Source organism: Anser anser (genome assembly GCF_964211835.1).
Source record: "Anser anser genome assembly, chromosome: 12".
In the NCBI taxonomy this organism is placed as follows: domain Eukaryota; kingdom Metazoa; phylum Chordata; class Aves; order Anseriformes; family Anatidae; genus Anser; species Anser anser.
Genome location: NC_139733.1, coordinates 3,023,701 through 3,045,483, shown reverse-complemented (window position 1 = coordinate 3,045,483; position 21,783 = coordinate 3,023,701). Strand labels below are relative to the sequence as shown.

At 42.8% G+C, this 21,783-nt stretch overlaps 1 protein-coding gene across 4 annotated transcripts; it reads right to left on the bottom strand.

Annotated features, from left to right (window-relative positions):
* Positions 1-1,705: 1,705 nt before the first annotated feature.
* On the bottom strand, positions 1,706-15,420 carry CHDH (choline dehydrogenase). 4 transcript variants are annotated; one of them, XM_083795972.1, is made up of 9 exons: positions 14,433-15,420; positions 12,399-12,525; positions 8,566-9,370; positions 7,981-8,132; positions 7,150-7,279; positions 6,366-6,500; positions 5,040-5,182; positions 3,929-4,031; positions 1,706-3,494 (listed from the first exon to the last, which is right to left on the bottom strand). In XM_083795972.1, the coding sequence occupies exons 3-9, from the start codon at positions 9,329-9,331 to the stop codon at positions 3,076-3,078; spliced, it is 1,848 nt and encodes a 615-aa protein (XP_083652098.1). In that variant the 5' UTR covers positions 9,332-9,370; positions 12,399-12,525; positions 14,433-15,420; the 3' UTR covers positions 1,706-3,075. The 4 variants fall into 4 exon arrangements, with proteins under 4 accessions (XP_083652098.1, XP_083652097.1, XP_083652096.1 ...); XM_083795971.1 differs by having other exon boundaries at positions 14,437-15,420; XM_083795970.1 differs by lacking the exon at positions 12,399-12,525 and having other exon boundaries at positions 14,433-15,418.
* Between the last annotated feature and the right edge of the window lie 6,363 nt (positions 15,421-21,783).

Below are 21,783 nucleotides of genomic sequence, written 5' to 3'. Positions count from 1 at the left end.
CAACTTGAACTGAGATACATGTACAGAAAGAAATGTTTTTGGTCGCTTTTCTTTCTTAATCTGATTGTCCCCAGCCAGAGACCTCCAAGTGACTCTGAAGTATCTGCAGCAAGTTATTAGCATGGAAATGCTGATGTTCTCACTGGTGGTACCGCTGCTGTTCAAGTCATGCTGGCAGGTCTAGTAAGTCCCAAATTCTTACATCAGTTTTCACAGTTAACTGTTTTTGACTACATAATGCAGTACCAACTGCTTATTTACAGAAAAAAAATAATGTCCGTGTAGAACTGGAAATAATACTCAGTTATTCACTATACTATTTCGTTAAATAAGTAAAATTCTGGAATCATCAGCCTGGGCTATGCATCATCCAATAAGGTGTATAGATGGCTAATTCTTAGCTTGCAGGCTCCCAGTACTCTACAGAGCAGAGAGAACTGAAAAGAAAATGATGATGGTTCAGATATGTTTGATTATCTGATTGCACAATGCAGCAACGTGTCCCCAAATATAAGACATGCATTTTGCTTGTACAGCTAACCTTGCTATGGTAGAGGATAGCCCTAGATGTGCTCAGTAGTAAGTTATGTAAGACAGTGGGTAGTTAATCCTCTGCAGTTTCATAGTAACAATTTCCGTCTTGCATGCCTAGAGTAAAAACCAATGTTGTAAATCTGCAAATGCAGGACCATCAATATCCTGGCTTTCCTAATAGCTGCCCCTTTCAACAGCACAGGACTGTGGTAAGTCTCCTCAGTATATATCATTCTGTGTATCCTAATACTTTATATTCCAAATGACACTAAGATACAGTGAATAGCTTTAAATGAAAATCTCAATAGCACAGGTGTTAAATAAAAGACATTATTTGCCATAAAAATGGTACACCATACACAATTCATGCTTTCCCCAAAGGCACAGTTGTGTCAGATGAATTGTCTTATTAACACAGCCAATCAGTCACCTCTGACTTAATATATTCTTGTTCCCCTCATTCCACAAGAATGTATGATGTACATAGAAAGGGTTTACCTGTCTCCTTTGGGAGTGACGTTCACTGCTATCATCTTCTATCTTCAGTATTTTTGTTACACTAATCAATTAAGTCCTTTCCCTCAGCAGCAGGGCTTCCAACCACTGCCTTGCAGCAGCACCAGGTAGAAGAATCTGCCTTAAACATCTGCAGTTGTCCCTCTAGCCAACATCTGAGTCAGCATTTTTTTTCAATGTGCTCAAATGGTGTAAAATTCTGTTTTTCCTGGAAAAAAATTTATTCTGTTCATCACAAGTCCTGAGCAATCTCAAGCTACAAAACCATTTTAATTCAGCAGCTGCTTAGTCAGAAGATATTTTGGAATACTTAACAAATCCATACAATTCAATGAATTAATTCATTCAACTAATTCAATTTGTTTAGTTTTTTTTATTATTATTATTTTTAAATCAATATCTGAAAGACTGACACAGAAAACAGCCATGAAAGATCATTTATTTGCTTGGCACATCTGAAAACAGTAAAAAGACTTAAGTTCTAATTAAAGCATTGGTTTACTGACTAAGTTACTTGGCTTCTAAGTGTTGTGGTTTTAACCCGGCCCGCAGCTAAACACCACACAGCCGTTCGCTCACCCTCCGACCCCCCGCCCCGCACCACCCCCCCCCCCCCCCGGGATGGGGGAGAGAAACGAGAAAACTGAGGCCTGTGGGTTGAGATAGAGACAGTTTATTAGGACGGAAAATATAATAATAATAATAATAATAATATGTACAAAACAAGTGATGCACAGTGCAATTGCTCACCACCCGCTCACCGATGCCCAGCCTATCCCCAGGCAGCCGGCCCCCCCCCCCCCCCCCCCCCCCCCGGCTAGCCACCCCTAAAAATTTGTTTAGCATGATGCCAGATGGTATGGAATACCCCTTTGGCCAGTTTGGGTCAGCTGTCCTGGGTCTGTCCCCTCCCAGCTCCTGCTGCACCCCTAGCCTGCTCGCTGGCTGGACAGAGTGAGAAGCTGAAAAGTCCTTGGCTTGGTGTAAGCACTGCTCTGCAACAATTAAAACATCAGCATGTTATCAGCGCTCTTCTCATCCTAATCCAAAACATAGCACCCTACCAGCTACTAGGAGGAAAATTAACTCTGTCCTAACTGAAACCAGGACACTAACTTAAAAAGATCTCTTCCTACATCATTGATATCTTATTTAATGCGGCTATTTTGAGTAAACTTCCATTTTAAAACTACCTTGGCTCTATTTTATTAATGAATTTTAGTGATAGATGACTCATGATTGAGTATTTGCTGAGAAATATCTTTTGTACACACTCACCTTTGAGCAAAGACCAGTAACTTTAAGGAAGTTATCGGGAGCATGGACTCTTACCATGATACACGATAAAGCAGCACAACTAAATCAGCTAAAAATGTAAACTGAATTCTACTGCAGTTCTTGCAATAAAAGCAAGGAAATCCAGTTTTTCAGTATATTTTTTATAAACATCAGCTTTTGTTCAGCATTTACTAAAAAAATCATTTTTTGATAAAGACATTGTATGTCTTCTTTCTGAATACTATATAGTTATGACTGCTAGGTATGATAAAGTCTAACTTTCAGTGAGGATTTGTAAACTGTGTGTGCCTCCCATAAAAAGGGAGGAACATCATGTAGGTGTCTCTCCTATCAATGCTGATACTACTTTGGCCTGTGAATAAGAAGTTAAATAAATGCTTACTTAACCATTCTTTTCAGCACATGGAGATTGCTAACTAGCTGTTTTGGTGGGTAATGCTCTCAAAACAGTTAAAATTCTTCCTTTAAATAGCAAGGCATATCATAAAGGTTTTCAAAATAGCACACATTAATCTCTTCCTATTTAAAATGAAACTTGAGCCAACTGATTAAAAAACTGATTAGATAATCTTCTATAAGAGAATGGATCAAATTAATGGTTACTTTAATATAATGTGTTGTTTTGCATAGCTTTTATTTGGTTGGCATGTCCAGTATGACATACCAACATGCTGATGAAAGACTGAAAGACTAAGTGGCAAAAGTATGAAAGGATGACAACATTGTTTATCGTTGTGTTTCTAAGGTCTTGGGCTTATATACAGGAGCATTTTTCTCCTGAAGTGACGGAAGCCCCTTAATTATGTCTGCAGCTTTCTCTGCTATCATAATAGTTGGGGCATTCAAATTCCCACTGACAATACTGGGCATTATTGAGGCATCTACTACTCTCAAATTTTCAACACCAATTACTTTTGTTTGGGGATCAACTACAGCAGTGCTATCTGAAAGCTGACCCATTTTACAGGTGCAGGAAGGATGATAAGCACTATCAGCCTTCTGTCTTATGAAAGCATCTATTTCTTTGTCAGACTGAACATGGCTTCCCGGTTGAATTTCAGGCCCACGAAATTTTTCAAAAGCTTTCTGAGCAAAGATCTCCCTGGTCAGCTTGATGCACTGGCGGAACTCCCAAATATCTCTTTCTGTAAGGAAAGAAAATAAGAGGACTGTAAGTGCACTCTCACAAAACAGAAAAAAATAGCATCAAAGAAGGAAGGCTGGAGGGGAAGTCTCCCACTTATTGCTGAAGGCCAAAATAAAGCAGAACAGTTTTTAAAGTCACAGATATTTACATTCACTGTGAGCAAAATTGCTACATATCTGGCATGCTCTCAAAAGGGAATAAGAAGAAATGAGCATAATCCAGGCAAATGTTAAGAACTCTGAAGGCATCTGCAGCGCAGAATTCTTTAGGTTTATACAGTGCTTTGCACAGAGGCCTCTTTGATATTAACTGACTTTAAATAACAGTGTACCAACCATCACTTCTGAACTGGTGTTGAGTAGATGTGAAATTCTGCTACTGAAATGGGCAGGAAATGAGTGGTTAATCAGATGAAGGAGAGGCTGCTTTTACCTGTGGACATGTAGTTAGGCTCAATGATTGGATGGTCCTTTGGGTCTGTACTTTTCAGCTTCAGCCAGCCCACACTTGTGCTCCTCATGGGTCCCACGTGGACCTGCAACAGCCACCTATGCTCATGACACAATCCCACCAGACATATTTCCAAATTCAGTGTGATTTTTTTTTCAAGATTTTACAAATTAAGCAAATGTAAATGTTAAAGGAAGATAATGAAAAAAGTCAAAGTATGAATATTTTTCCATTTTATATAAATTTACAGAATCACAGAATCATCTAGGTTGGAAGAGACCTCCAAGATCACCGAGTCCAACCTCTGACCTAACACTAACAAGTCCTCCACTAAACCATATCACTAAGCTCTACATCTAAACGTCTTTTAAAGACCTCCAGGGATGGTGACTCAACCACTTTCCTGGGCAGCCCATTCCAATGCCCAACAACCCTTTCAGTAAAGAAGTTCTTCCTAATATCCAACCTAAACTGTAAATAAGACATTCCATAAGGGGAAGGGAATATACCTGTCTTTACAATTCACAGCCTTCTTTTAATTTAAAGTACAATCATTCCAATTTAGCAGTAGCACAGCATTCTAGTCCTATCAGCAATCAGACCAAACTACTACCACTGAAGAGATCAGCAAGAAAAGATATGTGTATTCAGTGACAGTTCCCCAGCATTACAACAGACTCTTGGATCAAAATCACATTCTAAAATCGGCCTTGGATTTGTTCAATGAATAAATGAGTGGCCTCATATATTCTAGCTTACACCTCTGCCTAAACTGCAGTGGAACAGGGAACACCTTGGGTTAGTTTTGTACAGCATCTAGCACAATGGTATCCTAATGAACAGCACTATGGCACCTCAGTAGTGCAAATACTTAAATACTTTCCCAAAGATAAAAAGCAACATAATTTTGCTAGCAATATCAAACAATAAGCCTGTATTTTTCCCCAATGTAGGAGGTTAAGCGAACTCTTTGTGTAATAATGAAAAAGGTATTTTCCTGTATATAGCCAAATTAGCGATGATTATACTAAAGGGTAAGCCTACTTGCTAATTGCTACAGAACATTACTGAAATATATTCTTCAGAAACTCACCTGGTAAGCTTCCATTGTGGAAGCAACGCGACCATGATCAATCACCTGAGAAGGAAGAAAGTGGAACTGAATGTCAGGGTGAGGAACTCCTGGCTCACTTCGAATAAACCCACCAGATTCTAAGTGGGCAGTGGCTCCATCACCTAGAGAGTGTAAATGAGAGAGAAAAAGCCATTACAAGACCTCAGAACAGCAATAAATCCACTTCTTCTTAACCTTTGTTTCACTACAGTTTATAATGCATATATACCGTGGAAACCGCAAGGAATGCAAATGTTTATGAACAGCTTGCAATTTAAGAAATATGCACCACTTTCACCTACTTCTGAATCACTAGGTAACTGTAACTACATCTAACTTTGGAAATTCCAGTTATTTGAGAGTGGGATGTTACAGCTACCTCAGTGTAACTGGCAGAAGCACTGCCAGAGGCAGATTTGTAATCAATATCCTGACAGGTGTGGAGGGAACCAGCTGCAGCACCCTGATATCACTGCACTGCATGCTCCATGACATGCAGCATAACTATCCCATTAGTCACATGTAACAGGCAGAGCCATCCCCAGTGCCTACCCTGAAGGGAAAAGATGAAGAGGCTACGATGCCCCTCATATTATGTTATTTTCAAATCCATTTAACACCATGATTCAGCCCTCAATACATATTTACTTATGGTAAAAATGCCACGTGGTAAAATGCCACGTACACAGCATAAATCATTGCTTTGGATCGGCTGCTAACATAAGGATTAAGCAGGAGATGAAGTCCTTGAGTTTGGCCAAACTATTTTACTGATTTCAATGATGACTTTTACAGACTCTTTATAAAATACAACTTACAGCTGGATTATTATAAAATTACAGTGTCATTTTTAACAGAAGTCACTCTTATTTACCTGCAAGCCTAACGGGTTCTGGTCAGAACAACAAAATACTTCATTTGGGGTGAGATAATGAAAAACAAATTCGCAATACATTTTTATCTATACAATATCTATTTCTAAATAGATTTTTTTTCTTCATTTTTATTTTTTAAAACAGCTTTTCTCAGTGGCACCAAGATTTAAAAGTAGATTATTTTCTTAAAATTAAGGAGATTTAAATGTGTTAAAAAAAATGTTCAAAAGCTCACTTGATACTTAAGACATAACAGTTTAAAAAGACTCCTACCTGTAAGAAAAAGAAATCTTTTAGGCCCATTTGCAAGATCCAATTATTTAGTGGACATGAAAAACAATTTATGTAAAGACTTCGAAATTCACAGACAAAAGGCTGTAATAATTCAGAAGTGATCAACAGAGGAACAATTGCATACTTTGTTTCATACCTGTGAACTTCCAAAGCCATTCTAGACCAATCCTTGCCATGCTAACCGGCTTTTGTGCACTATACAGAGTGATAGGTTTGGTGCACTTCTGCTGGACGTACACTTCTAAGTGATCTTGAAGATTCTGGCCTACTCCTGATTAAATGTTTAAAAATGGGGCAGGAGGGAGAAGGAAAGAAAAAGTTATTTCACAGAGAACAATTATACATAACATTTGCTACCAGAAAACAGCATAAATGGGAACTAAACTAACCTCTTACAAGGGCAGTGATGACTAACACCAAGACCATGAGTCATATCAGCCTTTTGCTCATGTCAGAACAAGATTTTACATAAACATAGCATAACTAGAATGAAAATAGAAAGTTAAATGGCAGACATATCACTTGTTCTAAAATTGCCAGATATGACTTCTAAATACAATGCTAGATTTTCTAGTTTAAAGTTTATGTTATTCCTTCCATCTTTGAATATATATGACGATGGAAGCTTATGAAATCTGTTGTGGATCAAAACCACTCATCCAAAATTCTAAATATGCTGCTTTAAAGTTATTCAGTGGCATTTTTCAGAAAGGCATTTTCCACTATCAAATGTAGTGAAGAAACCGTAGGAGGTTATTGCTCCGTTCTAAAATCAGTGCATTTCCACAGATTTGTGACACTATTAGTTTCTGTCCACACAACTTGACATAAAGACAAACAAATTTCATGGATTCATTCCATTTAATGGTCTGAATTGCCTCCTTAGGAAGGTACAAGGTTGAAAGAAGTAATAAAATTACCAGGAAGGTGGCAAACAACAGGGATCCCCAGTTTTTTTAGATCATCTGCATTGCCAATCCCAGACAACATAAGCAGCTGTGGAGAATTTATGGCACCTCCACTTAAAATAACTTCTTTACTGGCAAAAGCCTAAAATGAAATAAGCGCAAAAGTCCTGACGTTATTAAGCTTGATCTGAATGTGACACATCAAGAGCTTCTGTTCAGATACTATTATGAGCCAGATTAGACACCCTTCCCCCACATTCTTCCTATTCCAAATGTTTTCCTATCTTTCAGCAAAGGGAAATGCTCAATCTTTCAGTCTGAGGGGACAAACCATAACTTGATGTTACACAAGAGTGTTGTGTAATGTTTCGAGCTGGAACCTATGCTGTAATTGTACACTGTCTCTGTATATTGACTAGTGTGCTGAAATGCTGTGATTTCTGAAAAGCAATTCTGAAAATGCTGTAGAGGGAAATATAATAGAGATGTTAATCTCTAAATCAAGACAACTGAAATATCACTTGCTGTAAAGTAACTCACAAGGAATCATACACAGGAAGAGAAAACAGTTTTGGAAAGCTTATATTTTGTATAGTGAAGCATCACTTGTAACATGTTTTTCTTTCTTTCTTTCTTTTCTTTCTTTCTTTCTTTCTTTCTTTCTTTCTTTCTTTCTTTTTCTTTCTTTCTTTTTTCTTTCTTTCTTTCTTTCTCTCTTTATCCTTCCTTCCTTCCTTCCTTCCTTCCTTCCTTCCTTCCTTCCTTCCTTCCTTCCTTCTGTCTGTCTTTTTTAAATTTTGCTTTGAATAACGTATTTTATACTGGAAAATAAAAATCTCTTACCTTTTTCATTTGACCATTTTTCAAATATTCAACACCAATGGATTTTGTTCCTTGAAACAAGATTTTTGTTACAAGTGTCTTCTCTGTGATTGACAAATTTGGACGGGATATGGCTGGGTGAAGGTAAGCACTAGCTGCGCTCCATCTTTGACCTACAATTTATATTAACATAGAAAATCAAAATAGTCATGCTAAGTATTCTTTAAGATTTTCACCAATACCAATCAGGATGTTTATACAGGTTTTATACACTCTTCTGTAGAGTTCAAAGCAAATGTGCTTTGATAATAATAACTATAGATTTTATTTTAACATAACAAACTTCTCAGTGACATTCTGCAAACCTACTCTCCCAAATTTAACTATGAATCAAGACCTGGATGCCAACCCAAATTTCAATGAAATACATCCTAGACTGATAACAAGCTGCTGTGAAATGAATACATGTACATTTAGAGTGCAGTAGCTGTTCAGCAAACCAAACAACTGAAAGTGCAGGTTATATGTCTGTATTCTAAAATGCTTTCAGAAGCACTTCTGGTGGGTCAGAAACACAAATTCCTTAAGGAATCCTTTATGATTTACCTTTGTGTACAGTCATGTCCATCCAGCCAAATCCTTCTTGCTGATAGCCATTCATATCATCTGTGAAGGGATACCCAGCTTGCTGAGTTGCCTCCAGGAATGCGTGATGAAGAGGATGGTTTGTTTTCCCTCTTGACACATGCAGAGGTCCTTTTCCACCTCTATACTGATCTGGTCCCAGTTCATGTGTTTGTGCCTTCTTAAAATAGGGCAAGCAATGTTCATAGTCCCATCCTACAGCCCCTTCTCTGCTCCATCGATTATAATCTTCGGCATGCCCACGAATATACACCATTGCATTGAGAGAAGAGGAACCACCCCACACTCTTCCTCGGGGCCAGTACATAATCCGATTATCCATATGTTTCTGTGAAGTTGTGTGGTAATACCAGTTGTATTTCTCATCACAGAGGTTGTAAGTTAATGCAGCAGGCATATGAATCTTCCACATCAGTCTCTTACTACCCAGAAGGGTATCTTTAGGGCCTGCTTCCAAAAGTAGTACAGTACTGAGAGGGTTTTCAGTCAACCTGTTGGCTAATACACACCCAGCTGATCCAGCTCCAACAATGACATAATTATAAGAGTTTGCCTTTTCAGAACTAAGCTGAGACAATGCACGTGAGATTCTGAATGATTCGTTGATGCCCAACGTGTTCCTTAACAGGTGTGCTTTAAACAGAGCTCCTGTTACTTTGTGCATCTGACTCACAGGGCTGTAACATTTAACTCCTTTGATTAAGTAGTACATCTTTACTAAGAACATCACTCCTACAGTATTTCCTCCAAAATTGGGTGTTTTGTCCTAGAAAAACAAACAAACAAGAAATCCTAATTAAAACACAATCATTAATACAGTGTATGACCTCTAAAATGTCCATCATTTTCAGGTAAAAATGTCATACTTCACCCATTCTCACTATTCTAAAGGTTAACTACGATGCCAATAAAACAATAATTTACTTTGAAACTTGCTGTCTTATTCTTTTGATGCATTATACGCACCAGTTGAGTGGCACAGTATTTTGTATTACATGCAGCCTGATTTTGACTTGCTTCTGGTTCATGAGGTGAATACCTGCAGCACATTTTCAAGTATTTGCCAAGACCATAAAGAATGGACACCTTTGTTTACCTGGAAGTCTGTTTTCATCTGCCTCTAGTAGATGAGAATTTAAGAAAAACAACAATCTCATACACTGCTCTGTAAGTTTGTGAGTCAGTGATAGTGCACAGCCAATTCACAACCATGGACGTGATTCAGTTGGGAACACAATGGGATGGGATGAGTAGTTCTGCCAGATCAAAACTACGATGGTTCTCTACAAATCACGTGTAACGGTGAAATTAATTTTCAGCTATCCCTAAACTGAAAAACTACTGTTTTTGAGGTAACATAGGTAAAGGTACAATTTGTACATCTGTGGCTTCTCCCTTATTACCCAGTATGGTTTGGGTTGGAAGTGACCTTAAAGATCATCTAATTCCAATCCCTCTGCCATGTTTAACGTGTTTTAGTTATTACTAAAACCAGATCCTGCAAGAGTGCTCCGAGTACAGCTACAGTCCAGTAACACCAGATCCTGAGGCTCAGTTGGAATTGCAATTTTTAACCTTCAGAAATGCCTGTGAGCCTTGCAAGCAGCACAGGTTGAGCTGTGTGTTCCAGGGGTTCAGGTGCAGGGACTAAATCCAAGATTTTCACAGCCCATTTAAGTGCCAAAGTACCAATGCTGCTGGCCAGTTTGAAGTGTGTCTCTCTTGCTCTCCCTTTGAAACCATTACTCTTGGTACATTTAGTAAAAATTGATAGATATCCTTGGATTGTAAAAACTAATTTTTCCTGTCCCATGGCTTCTATCTAAGGGGTTGCTGTGGATTCTAGGGACAGCAACCTCTCCAGGGGCTCGTATGCTGTAATGTACTGCCCATCTGATAAAGACAGGCAAGCTTGCTCCTGGAAATATATTCAACAGTGTATTATGTTTGTGAAATCTATTTTTTTCAGAAAGGAATTAGGTTGTTAATGTTGATTTTCTTACACTCAAGTTTCATAGTTATCCAATATTTTATAATAATTTATAATATAAGCCCCACATTGTTGTAAAATATGTTTATTTTCACAAAAAAGTGTCTTAATGAATCATTGAAATAGCTTTTTTTTTTCTTACTAAAAGGTGGAATAGAACTGTACTCATTTTCTCATGTGAAACTCTACAATTTTGTGAGAGAAATCTCTAGTTTGTGAGAATACACACAAGCCCTGAAGGCCCAACTCTGTAGCAACATTATATGCAGTCCTTAATTAATGTTATAAGTCTTCCATGTGGAACTGTATTTATTTATAATTTAATGTATGCTCTCAAATGCAAATGTAGTTTTCTCTCAGGGAACGTATGGGAAGAAGCATACTTTTACTTTTCTCTAGGAAGGATAGTAATAAGCTGTACAAATCCTGAATTTTCTAGGACATGAATGACCAACTATGTGGGGAAACAGTTGCCCTAGCCAAAGAAAAAAAAAAAGATGCAATGTATAGGTCTAATCTGAGAATTGACACACCTGATTCTCACTTGGCTAATTCAAAATGGATCCCAGCTGAAGTTGGGGGGGTTATCTTTTACAGATGGAGAATATTAAAAGGGTTGTTCCTTCAGAAGAAGGTTTTACAATTTCTGGTGATGCAGCAGAGGAGAACAGAAAGGTAGAGAGGTTTTACTTCTGTTGTTTTATTTGTGATGAGGATGGCTACAATCCTAAAGGACATATGCTTAATCTAGAGAACTGGTCGGTCATGGTATTTCACAGGAACAGCAGATAGCTGATGGGGTTTGCTGGAGTATGGGCTTCGGCCCTGATAATCTGTGAAAGGTGCCTGGTCAATTACATAAGGAAGACATACTGGTCTGTTTATTTTGGCATGGGATCTACAATACCAACAAATATTACTGTGCTTTCTGAACAGGCTGCTGGCTGCAAAGCCTATGACCTACGTAGGTGTTGGCTACAAGAGCCAGAGTAGACTGCGGAATCCCTGAAATCGCATTCAGTTGGAGTGTGTTACTCTGTGCCACAATCTAAGGGGCAGTGCTGGAGGCTGCAGTTCTACAGTTTGCTACAGTGTAAGCCGTGCCTGCTGAGCTCCTGAAGGTGTTATCTCAAACAACAATCAAAAGGAAGCATTGATGTTATGGGACTAGGTGTTTGTGTCCTGTCTCATGCTAGGATACTATCACTGAAGTCTAGATCTTTTTAAAAGCTTGTTTGTTAAAAGCCTCCCATGCATGCAGACTTTGAAACTCATAGAGCAATTCAAATGTATATTGAAGAGACTGGTATCATTAAGTCCTGGAACTAGAACATGATGATACTTTGCTCTCTGACAATGTATGCACCTCTATGTGCATGCATGGGTTTATCAATGTTCAAATTCTTTTATAGTTTTATGGAATTTTGCAGGAGTCTTTGAACTGGAGAGCATCAGTCAAATTTAATGTCTTCTTTCTAAACTTAGTTTCATCCTGCTCTTTTGAGGGAGAGAATTTATAGCCCATGTCATGTTCCTAAGAACTGTATTTCAACAAAAGTGGGTTTTGGTTGGTTTTCTACCCACTCCTGTAACTGCAAAAATCAAATTGTTATCCCAATAGGGTACCAATAGGTACATCTGAGGCTCTGAGATTTGCTGGTGATGCTAACTGAAGCTTACCCAGGAGGGAGCTTTTAGTTTTATGGGCAGCTCTATTAAATATTGTGGTGGCTATGTCAAAGCAAAATATCTTGATTTAAGGAGATGTAAACAGCCTGGTTCTAATTAAATGTTTGGTACTTACCAACAACAAAAAGTTGTATTTTTGTCTTACTGGATTATTACTGAATGTCTTTATCTGAATCCTTGCATATCATGACCCCTTTATGAACATACACATCACAAGATTCCTCAAGAATCAGCAAGCAGCCCTGCAGAAGTACATACAGCAACATAAAATATAGTTATTGTATTCTGTGAGCTTCAAAATCTGGAACTCACTTTAAAAATGTTATCTGCTTTCCAGGTAGATACTGATAAGTGGGCCTAGGGACAGCATTCTTCTAAGAGTGAGGAGAGCAAGAGCATCTTAGCAGGAAAACTATTGCTATGATGTAAGAATATCTGTAATCTTACACTAGGTAGCCAGAAGTGGGCAGTGGAATTCCTAAGTTAGCTGTTAGGGGCTCCTTGCATCCTTGTAATGTTTCTGAATGCAATACTAAGTTTGCAGGAGAAACAGACGTTCATTTAACCTACTGGTACCCACCACTGCTACTCTATGGTGGCTGATTTGGGGTCATGTGTGAGAAGGGACTTTTCTGAAGTACAGCAAACATACGAAAGGTGAAAAATGAATTACTACTTTTTGTTCTGATTTTTGGAAAAGGAGTGGGGAGACAAAGAAAAAAGCTGCATAGGACATCTGAGGATTAAATCAGCTTGTCTTCCTGCAAGAAAGCTAAGCAAAAGTCTTAGAAGTCAGCCCAGGGACCTTATTTCTAGACCTTTAGATTTAAAGGATTGTCAGTCCAAGACAACGAGGTTAAGTGCCTTGCTTGCACAAGTGGACATACTGAAAAAAGGGCAGTAGCCAAGTGGTTCTGTAGGTGGATGAGGTGGCTAATCTAGAAAGGTTAGAGGGCATTGGGAATCATTACTGTTAACCAATCAGAGCCGTGCTGTTATCTCATAAAGCGGGAAATAAAAATGATCCAAGACATGTACCAAGACAGTTATGGTACCTGCTGTCTGGGCTAGGAGACTGAATTACCAACAACAAAAAAAAGAAGCAGACTCTCTAATGTTCCTTTGAAGTTACTGAAGCAGTATTTTGAAACTGCTCCATCACATAAATTCACCAGATTTATATTTAGATGTTATTTCATGTTTTTGTTGGTGGTGTTTTTGTTTTACATCAATGAACCCATTAAAATGGAACAGGAGAGACAAAGTATCAATGAGATAATTAACTTTTATCTTGCAGTGAGTGGGGAGTGAAGTCAGTCGACAGTGTCCACACCACGGTATTTGAGTGACTTTGCAAATCAGCATGTAGATGATTCACAAATTTCTGTGCTTTAAAGCTCTGAGGTGCAGAGGTTAAATATCAAGCTGTTCTGCTTTAATTTAAATCCAACATATGTAGTAGAAAACATACACTAATATTAAAGCACAGTTCTTATCATATGATCCCCCTGTTCACCCACACTTGGGCCTCCTTCCTGCACACTAGCCTACCCTGGTTCCTCCAGACCAATATGGACACTACATGGAGATGGTTGCTGACTGGAATTGTACATTGTGCTGTGGCCAAGATGCTCCCATCCCCTGACAGATGCACAACGTGTAACAAGAAAGGTGGATGGCTGGTGGCAGTGCCCATGACTGGCACAGCCCAGCCCTTGGTGTGGTGCTGGGGCAGCCTGCTCCTGCTGGGCCTGGTGGAGGGATGCGCAGCCCTCAGGTAACAGCATTTCCTGCTCTCTTTTGCTGCAGGCTGTGTACACAGTTTAAATTTATCTGCTGTGGGGTTGTTTTGGAGTAACTCTCCCTTTAGTCTTGCAGGTAAACAAGAGTTCATCTACCCACAGAAATGGTGCGGGAGGTTTCATCTCCACAGCCGAAACTGCTCTCGCTGACCGACCCCACCCACCCTGCTCTTTCTCAACAACCCACCTGCGGCACACAGCCGCTGCTGCTCCACGGGAGGGGCCGGGGCCTGGACGGGGCACCCCTGGGCCGTGTCCCCCCACCTTTCCCTGCCGAGCCTCCCTCGGAAACGCTTGCACCCCCCCGGCCCTTCTACCCTCAGCCCCCACCGGCCCCCCTCACTCACTCACTCGCACGCCCGGGCACGGTCCCTGGGAAGCGCCGGGGGAGGCCGGGCAGGGGAGCGGGGCGGGCTGGGCTCTCCCGCAGCAAGGCGCCCTTTGCCCGTCGGGGGAAGGCGCTCGGCTGGCCCGGGGCGGTGTCGAAAACCCCCGGAGCGGCCGCGGGCCGAAGTCCGCCTCCCGCACGGCGGCCGAGGCAGGGCCCCCGGTTTCGCCCCTCACAGCGGCCCCGGCGCTGAGGAGACCTCCCCGTCCCGCCCCGGGAGTGCTTGAGCTTGTTCCTCCCCGGCCCTGGGCGGGATAACAGGAGGCATTTCGCTGGAAAGAAACGTGGCCGCCAGCGCCGTGGGGTCGCTGAGAAACTTGGCCGGTGGGAGCTGGGAGGCTCCCCTCAGGGGGCTCAGCAGCTGCCACCCCTACGCGACTGCCGCAGGGCCTGCCCCTCGATTAGCTGCCTCCTCTAAATCTCGCTTGTTTCATTCAGTGGAGGTTAAGCTGTATTAAAATGTATCGGGGGGATGCCATAAAATTCCGTGGAAAATGACAAAAATGCCCAGGTACGTGTAGTCTGCCAGTCAGAGCTGCACAGCTAGGCTGGTGGGGATGAAACTAAGAGTCTTGTTTTCCCATTCAAAACACTCATGATAGAATAATCATAGAATCATGGAATATCCCAAGTTGGAAGGGACCCATAAGGATCATCAAGTCCAACTCCTGGCACCGCACAGGTCTGCCCAAAAGTTTAGACCATGTGACTCAGTGCACAGTCCAATCTCTTCTTACATTCAGACAGGCTTGGTGCAGTCACTACTTCACTGGGGAGCCTGTTCCAGTGTGCAACCACCCTTTCAGTTTCAGTGAAGAACCTCTTCCTGATGTCCAGCCTAAACTTCCCCTGCCTCAGCTTCACACTGTTCCCACAGGTCCTGTCACTGGTGATAACAGAGAATAGGTCACCTGCCTCTCCACTCCCTCTCGCGAGGAAGTTGTAGACTGCGATGAGGTCCCCCCTCAGCCTCCTCTTCCCCAGGCTGAACCAGGCCCAGTGACCTCAGCCACTCATACGTCTTACCCTCTAGGCCCTTCACCATCTTCGTCGCCCTCCTCTGGACACTCTCCAACAGTTTAATGTCCTTTTTGTACTGTGGTGCCCAGAACTGCACACAGTACTCGAGGTGAGGCCGCACCAGCGCAGAGTAGAGCAGGGCAATCACTTCCCTCGACCGACTAGCGATGCTGTGCTTGATGCACCCCAGGATACGGCTGGCCCTCCTGGCTGCCAGGGCACACTGCTGGCTCATATTCAACTTGCTGTCAACCACAACCCCCAGATCCCTCTCTGCGGGGCTGCTCTCCAGCGTCTCATTGCCCAGTCTGTATGTATAGCCAGGGTTGCCCCATCCCAGGTGCAGGATCCGGCACTTGCTTTTGTTAAACTTCATGTGGTTGGTGATCGCCCAGCTCTCCAATCTGTCCAGATCTCTCTGCAAGGCCTTTCCACCCTCATCCGAGTCCGCAACTCCTCCAAGTTTAGTGTCATCAGCAAATTTGCTCAGAACACCTTCTAGTCCTACATCCAAATCATTTATAAAAACATTGAAGAGGACTGGCCCTAAAATGGAGCCTTGAGGGACCCCACTAGTAACCATCCGCCAACCAGATGTGGCCCCATTTACCACAACCCTTTGAGCCCTGCCCATCAGCCAATTGCTCACCCATCATATGATGTTTTTGTTTAGCTGTATGCAGGACATTTTGTCCAGTAGGATCCTATGGGAAACCGTGTCAAAAGCTTTGCTGAAGTCCAAAAAGATCACATCAGCTGGTTTCTCTTGATCGACTAGATGGGTGATCTTATCATAAAAGGAAATCAAATTTGTTAGGCAGGACCTACCCCTCATGAACCCATGTTGGCTGGGACCAATGACTGCATTGTCCCCCAAGTGCGCTTCAATAACTTCAAGGATCATCCTCTCCATAATTTTACCAGGCACTGACGTGAGACTGACAGGCCTGTAATTGCTAGGGTCTTCTTTCTTACCCTTCTTGAAAATTGGCACAACATTTGCCAGCTTCCAGTCCAGTGGGACCTCACCAGATTCCCAAGATCGTTGAAAAATAATTGAGAGAGGTCCTGCGATGACGTCTGCCAGCTCTTTAAGCACCCTGGGATGAACCCCATCCGGATCCATGGACTTGTATGGATCCAGGTGGAGCAGCAAATCCTGCACACATTCAGGGTCGGTTGGGAGTTTGTCATTCCCACCGTCATGGTCCTCCAGCTCAGGGTACCCTGGGTCCTGAAGCCCATCATCAGTGTTGAAGACAGAGGCAAAGAAGGCACTAAACGTCTCTGCTTTGCCTATGTCATTGTCTGTGAGGAGACCCTCCCCATCTAGTAGCGGACCTATGTTTTCTTTGATTCTCCTTTTTCTGTTCACATATCTAAAAAACCTTTTTTATTGTCTCCCACAGACATGGCCAGCTTCAACTCTAGTTGGGCTTTGGCCACACGAATTTTCTCCCTACAAACATGAACAGCATCCCTATATTCCTTCATCGTCGCCTGACCCTCCTTCCAGCAGCCATACACTTTCTTTTTTTGCCTTAGCTCCAGTAGAAGGTCCCTGGTCAGCCAGGCCGGCCTTCTGCCCCGCTTGCCTGACTTCCGATATTTTGGAATCGCCTGATCTTGAGCTTTTAGGAGGCAGTGCTTAAAGATGGACCAGCACTGATGGACACCAATGCCTTCAAAAGCAGTTTCCCAGGGACCTTGCTGACTAGTTCCCTGAGCAGCCTGAAGTCTGCTTTCCCCACATCCAGGGCTGAAGTTTCGGTGGCAGTTTTCCTTCTGTCACCATAAATTCTAAACTCAACCACTTCATGGTCACTATGACCAAGACGGCCGCCAATTGCCACGTCTCCCACAAGACCCTCTCTGTTCTCCAGCAACAGATCTAGGAGGGCGCCTTTCCTAGCTGGCTCCCTTAGCACCCGCACCAAGAAGTTATCATCTAGGTGCTTTATGAACCTCCTGGACTTGCTCGTGTCAGCCGTGTGGTGATCCCAGTTGACGTCTGGCAAGTTAAAATCCCCCATTAGGACGAGGGGAGTCGATCTCGAGGCATCTCTTAGTTCTGCAAAGAATAATTCATCAGCGTTGTCGTCCTGGCCAGGTGGTCTGTAATAGACTCCCACAACGACATCCCCTTTATTTGTTCGTCCCTTAATCCTTACCCAGAGGCTCTCAACTTTGCCATCGCCAACTTGAAGTTCCACACAGTCCAGCCCATTCTTCACATACATCGCCACCCCACCACCTCGCCTACCCTGCCTGTCCCTCCTGAAGAGCCTGTAACCATCTATTGCAACACACCGGCCACAGGACTCATCCCACCAGGTTTCGCTTATGCCGATGATGTTGTAGCTGTGGGACTGGGCCAAGACTTCCAGCTTATCCATTTTATTCCTCATACTGCATGCGTTTGTGTAGAAGCACTTCAAATGCGCCTCCCTACACACAGCACCTTGTGTATCCGACCAAAGGGCCTCACTAGGACACAGTCCCTCTGATTCTACCACACCATCCCTTAGCTCGTCACCAGCGTGCCTGGTTCTATCCCCTTCCCCCTTCGACTCTAGCTTAAAGCCATATCTATCAGCCCAGCCAACTCCTGAGCAAAAATCCTCACCCCTCTCTGAGAGAGGCACATCCCATCTGGTGCCAGCAGGCCCAGGGTCACGTAGACCTTTCTGTGATTGAAAAACCCCAAATTCTGCCGGTTGCACCAGTCCCAAAGCCACGTGTTAATGTGATGAGTCTGCTTGTCAGCTTCGATCCCTCCTATGGGAAGGACAGAGGCAAACACAACCTGTGCCCCTGATCCTTTAAGTAGTCGCCCCAAAGCCCTAAAGTCCCTTTTGATCGCTCTCGGACTTCTTGTTGCTACCTCGTCATTACCAGCCTGAAAGACCAGTAGCGGGTAGTAGTCGGTGGGCCGTACCAGGCGCTTGACTTTCCTAGCAAAGTCTCTCACCCGAGCCCCAGGGAGGCAACAGACTTCCCTGGGGGTAGGGTCCAGTCAGCATATTGGGCTCTCTGTCCCTTTCAAAAGGCAGTCCCCCATGACAATAACCCTTCTTTCTTTTTTGAGAGCTGATGTAGCAATGTGGGGGGTAGGGGACCTTGCCTTATGCATCCTCACCAACCGGGACGGGCTTTCGCCTGCTTCGTTGTTCTGGTTGTCATGTTCTAGAGCTTCGTACCTGTTATATAAGGGTAGATGGGAAGGTGAGGTGGGCAAGGACAGGGCTCGCCTACCCCCTGGAAGAGGAATCTGCCTCCATTCCCCCCCTTGGCTTAGGTTCCCTCCTGCTGCCTGGCGGGATGAGGGAACTTTTGTCTTCTGCATAACAGGAGACATTTGTGCAATGGCAGGCTCGTGAGTCTGTCTCGGAGATGGCAGAGTACACCTCGACCAGTCAATTTCCCTCTCTGACTCCCTGATGCTTCTGAGCCTGCTCACCTCCTCCCGAAGCTCCGCTACCTGGCTGAGCAGCTCTTCAACCTGGGCACACCTCCCAGAGGCATACCCCTCACCGCTGCTGTCGGATACCGACAGAAGACTTGGGCACACCCTGCAGCCCAAGACCCGGACGGCTGTGTGTTTCCCCAAGCCCTCCGTCTGAGTAGCCACATCGGTGACTGCGGCTGGAAAGGCCGCAAAAGATGCGGAGGCCGTGTTTTTCTGCCCGGTTGATACCATGGCCAGGTTCCTCGCAGGCAGGTTACAGGTACCGAAGGGAAAGACCACTGCAAAAGAGCAGCAAGCCGCCCTCCCTGCGCGAACTGCTGCGCGAACTGCTGCACCCTGGTCGCCCGCGCTCCCCAGAGGCTGCTTTTGAACGGCCGGGGAGGGGATGCTGCTGGCTCCGCCTACGCCTCGTCAGCCTCCCTCGCGGGGGCTGCCGGGTCCTGGCGGCTCCCTCGAGCGGCCTCGATGTCGGAAAAAAAAGCCCTGCCTGTCGTGATCGCCCGCTCCGCTGCAGAACGTGTCTGCCCCGGAGCCGATCGCTTCGGCAATAGTGATATAACGAAGACTAATCAAGAGAACTTACTTTCTTCAGAGATATTTTAAGGACATTTTCCTTTGCTACAGTATCTTCAATAAAGGTTGGACTTGGTGCTTAGGGACATGGTTTAGTGGGTGACATTGAGAGTAGGGTGGATGGTTGGAGCCGGTGATCTTGGAGGTCTTTTCCAACCCTAATGATTCTATGATTCAATGCCACTTGTAGATGCTGGTTACTTTCCCAAGTCCTTCCCCATGGCTCTGTTAGGAATGTGGTGGGTGATGAATAAAGCCAAGCCCACGAAGCCAAGCTGATGGATGTTTGCAGTATGATTGGTTACTCAAAGCTTTTATTTGGTAAGCAAATAAAGACTGTAGAAAATATGCATTCAACGTATATTAGATTATACAAAATATATACAAATGTATTAGTATATACGTTTAAGAACTATGATTGAGCTTTTTATCCATGATTGCATAGCACCAACTGCTGTGGGGACCTGGTCCCTTGCTAGAGATTCTTATTAGTGTTGTCAGAATGCTTAAGAGCAATAATTATTTTTGGTTTCCTACAGGGGAGGAAAAAAAAATTGCTGATTTTGCTGATTGCAGTTGGTTCTGTCAATTTCAAGAAAAGTTCTACCCATAAGTATCTGGCTAAAGCAAGATGTAAAACTGTAGGCTGAGTTATTTGTGAGTAATGCTGACCCTCACATAGAACAGACTTTGGGGCACCAGGCACTAGAGCTGGTGATTAGGATCTTTATGGAAGCTATCGTTTTGGTTTTCTGTTGGAGGTGGAAGAACAGGATGGATTCCACTACTACAGCTGTGTTACTACAGCTGGTTCATGCTACATTAAAACTATTGGAAAGGCAATATACAAATACATGGATTAGAGGCACACGGGTTAGTGAAAATTCACTAGCAATTCTGTTTCCGTCAGTATGTTTAAATTATGCTTTGGGGAAGCAAAGTGCTTAAGTTTGCATGGATGACCATTATTTATTTAGTACTGCTTGGGTAGGTCACATACAGATACATCTCAGGTATACAGAAAATCAAAGGTTCTAACTTGTATCTCCTTTAATATTATGTTCATGTAGAATTGAATTGTCAGCTCGAGATACCACTTATGTAGTAGGTAGAATATTTATTTTCTATGAAGTATTTCCTTCTTAATTATTAAAATCTTCATTGAAGCTTGAAAGAATTGTGGTCAGGAGATATATTGAACAATGTTATCAAACTATGGAGGGTCTTCATTGTGTTTTTATCTTCGGTTATTTGGTTAGTCAATGGAGCATACTTTCCATTACTCTGTTTTTCTGAGGTTAATGACGAAATATTCTGTAGTGAAATCTGAAATACTTTATTTGAAAAAAAAAATACATCTTTGCTTGAGCTGATGATTCAAAGACAAAATAAAAATGCATTATTGTGTAAAGGCAAAACCCATTTGTATTTTGCCATAGAAATTAGTGTATTTTTAAAGACACCTTAAATACATAGTTGCAACAAGAAAATATAAACTAATAAGTACATGTTCCTCAGGAATAAAACAGTATATAAAAACAGAGAAGACCAGAAGACTAGAGACCAATGGACGAATTGCCATGCTAAAATTTTGTGGTTGTATTTCTTGAAAACAGGTAAGCATAAATCAGGATTATCTTTGTGATATATGGAGTAATAATTCGTGTCAAGAAGATGGTTGATGTTAATAAAGAAGGGGGAGATGTGGGAGTGTGGCCATGGGGGTCGACATGCCCCATGCTTGGCGATAACATCGGACTCTCAACGATGAGGCCATCAGGAATGTAAAGAGTTTAGAGGGAACAAAGAAGGGTGATTCAGGAGACACCGTGCCGCCATGCCGTCTCGGGTTGCTTGTTCTCCCGCCGTTAAGGCATGGAAGTTGCTGGGGGTTTGCTGGTTGCTGGGCAAAGTTGTTTGACCAATGAAGAGTTAGTGGAAAAGGACTGCTGTGGGGCGAATGGTATAAGAAGGGAGGCTGTCGTCAGTATGGGATGCAACACGATATGATGAAGTTCTGTCATCAATAAAGTAGTAGCAGTTACTGATCCTAAAAGAACCGTGGTGTCCGTGTGGTCGTTACGCCACAAATGGCACCCGAACAGGGACAGGCTAACAGAACAGGGACCAGGACAGGAACAGGGATATTGATCGCCTAATGAAGATAGGTTCGGCCAAACTCAGCAAACAGCTCAAAGAAGCTCGTACAGAAAGTCGCTGGAAATAGGTGCACCGAAGCTGGAAAGAA

Bases quoted from the DNA above. Each gene is read 5' to 3' on its own strand.
- CHDH (XM_083795972.1), bottom strand. From the start codon at position 9,331: ATGTTCTTAGTAAAGATGTACTACTTAATCAAAGGAGTTAAATGTTAC. The intron at 5,183-6,365 runs GTATGAAACAAA...TACACTCTCTAG, and splicing joins ATGGCTTTGGAAGTTCACAG to GTGATGGAGCCACTGCCCAC. The intron at 3,495-3,928 runs GTAAAAGCAGCC...CTTTCCTTACAG, and splicing joins GCCTAACTACATGTCCACAG to AAAGAGATATTTGGGAGTTC.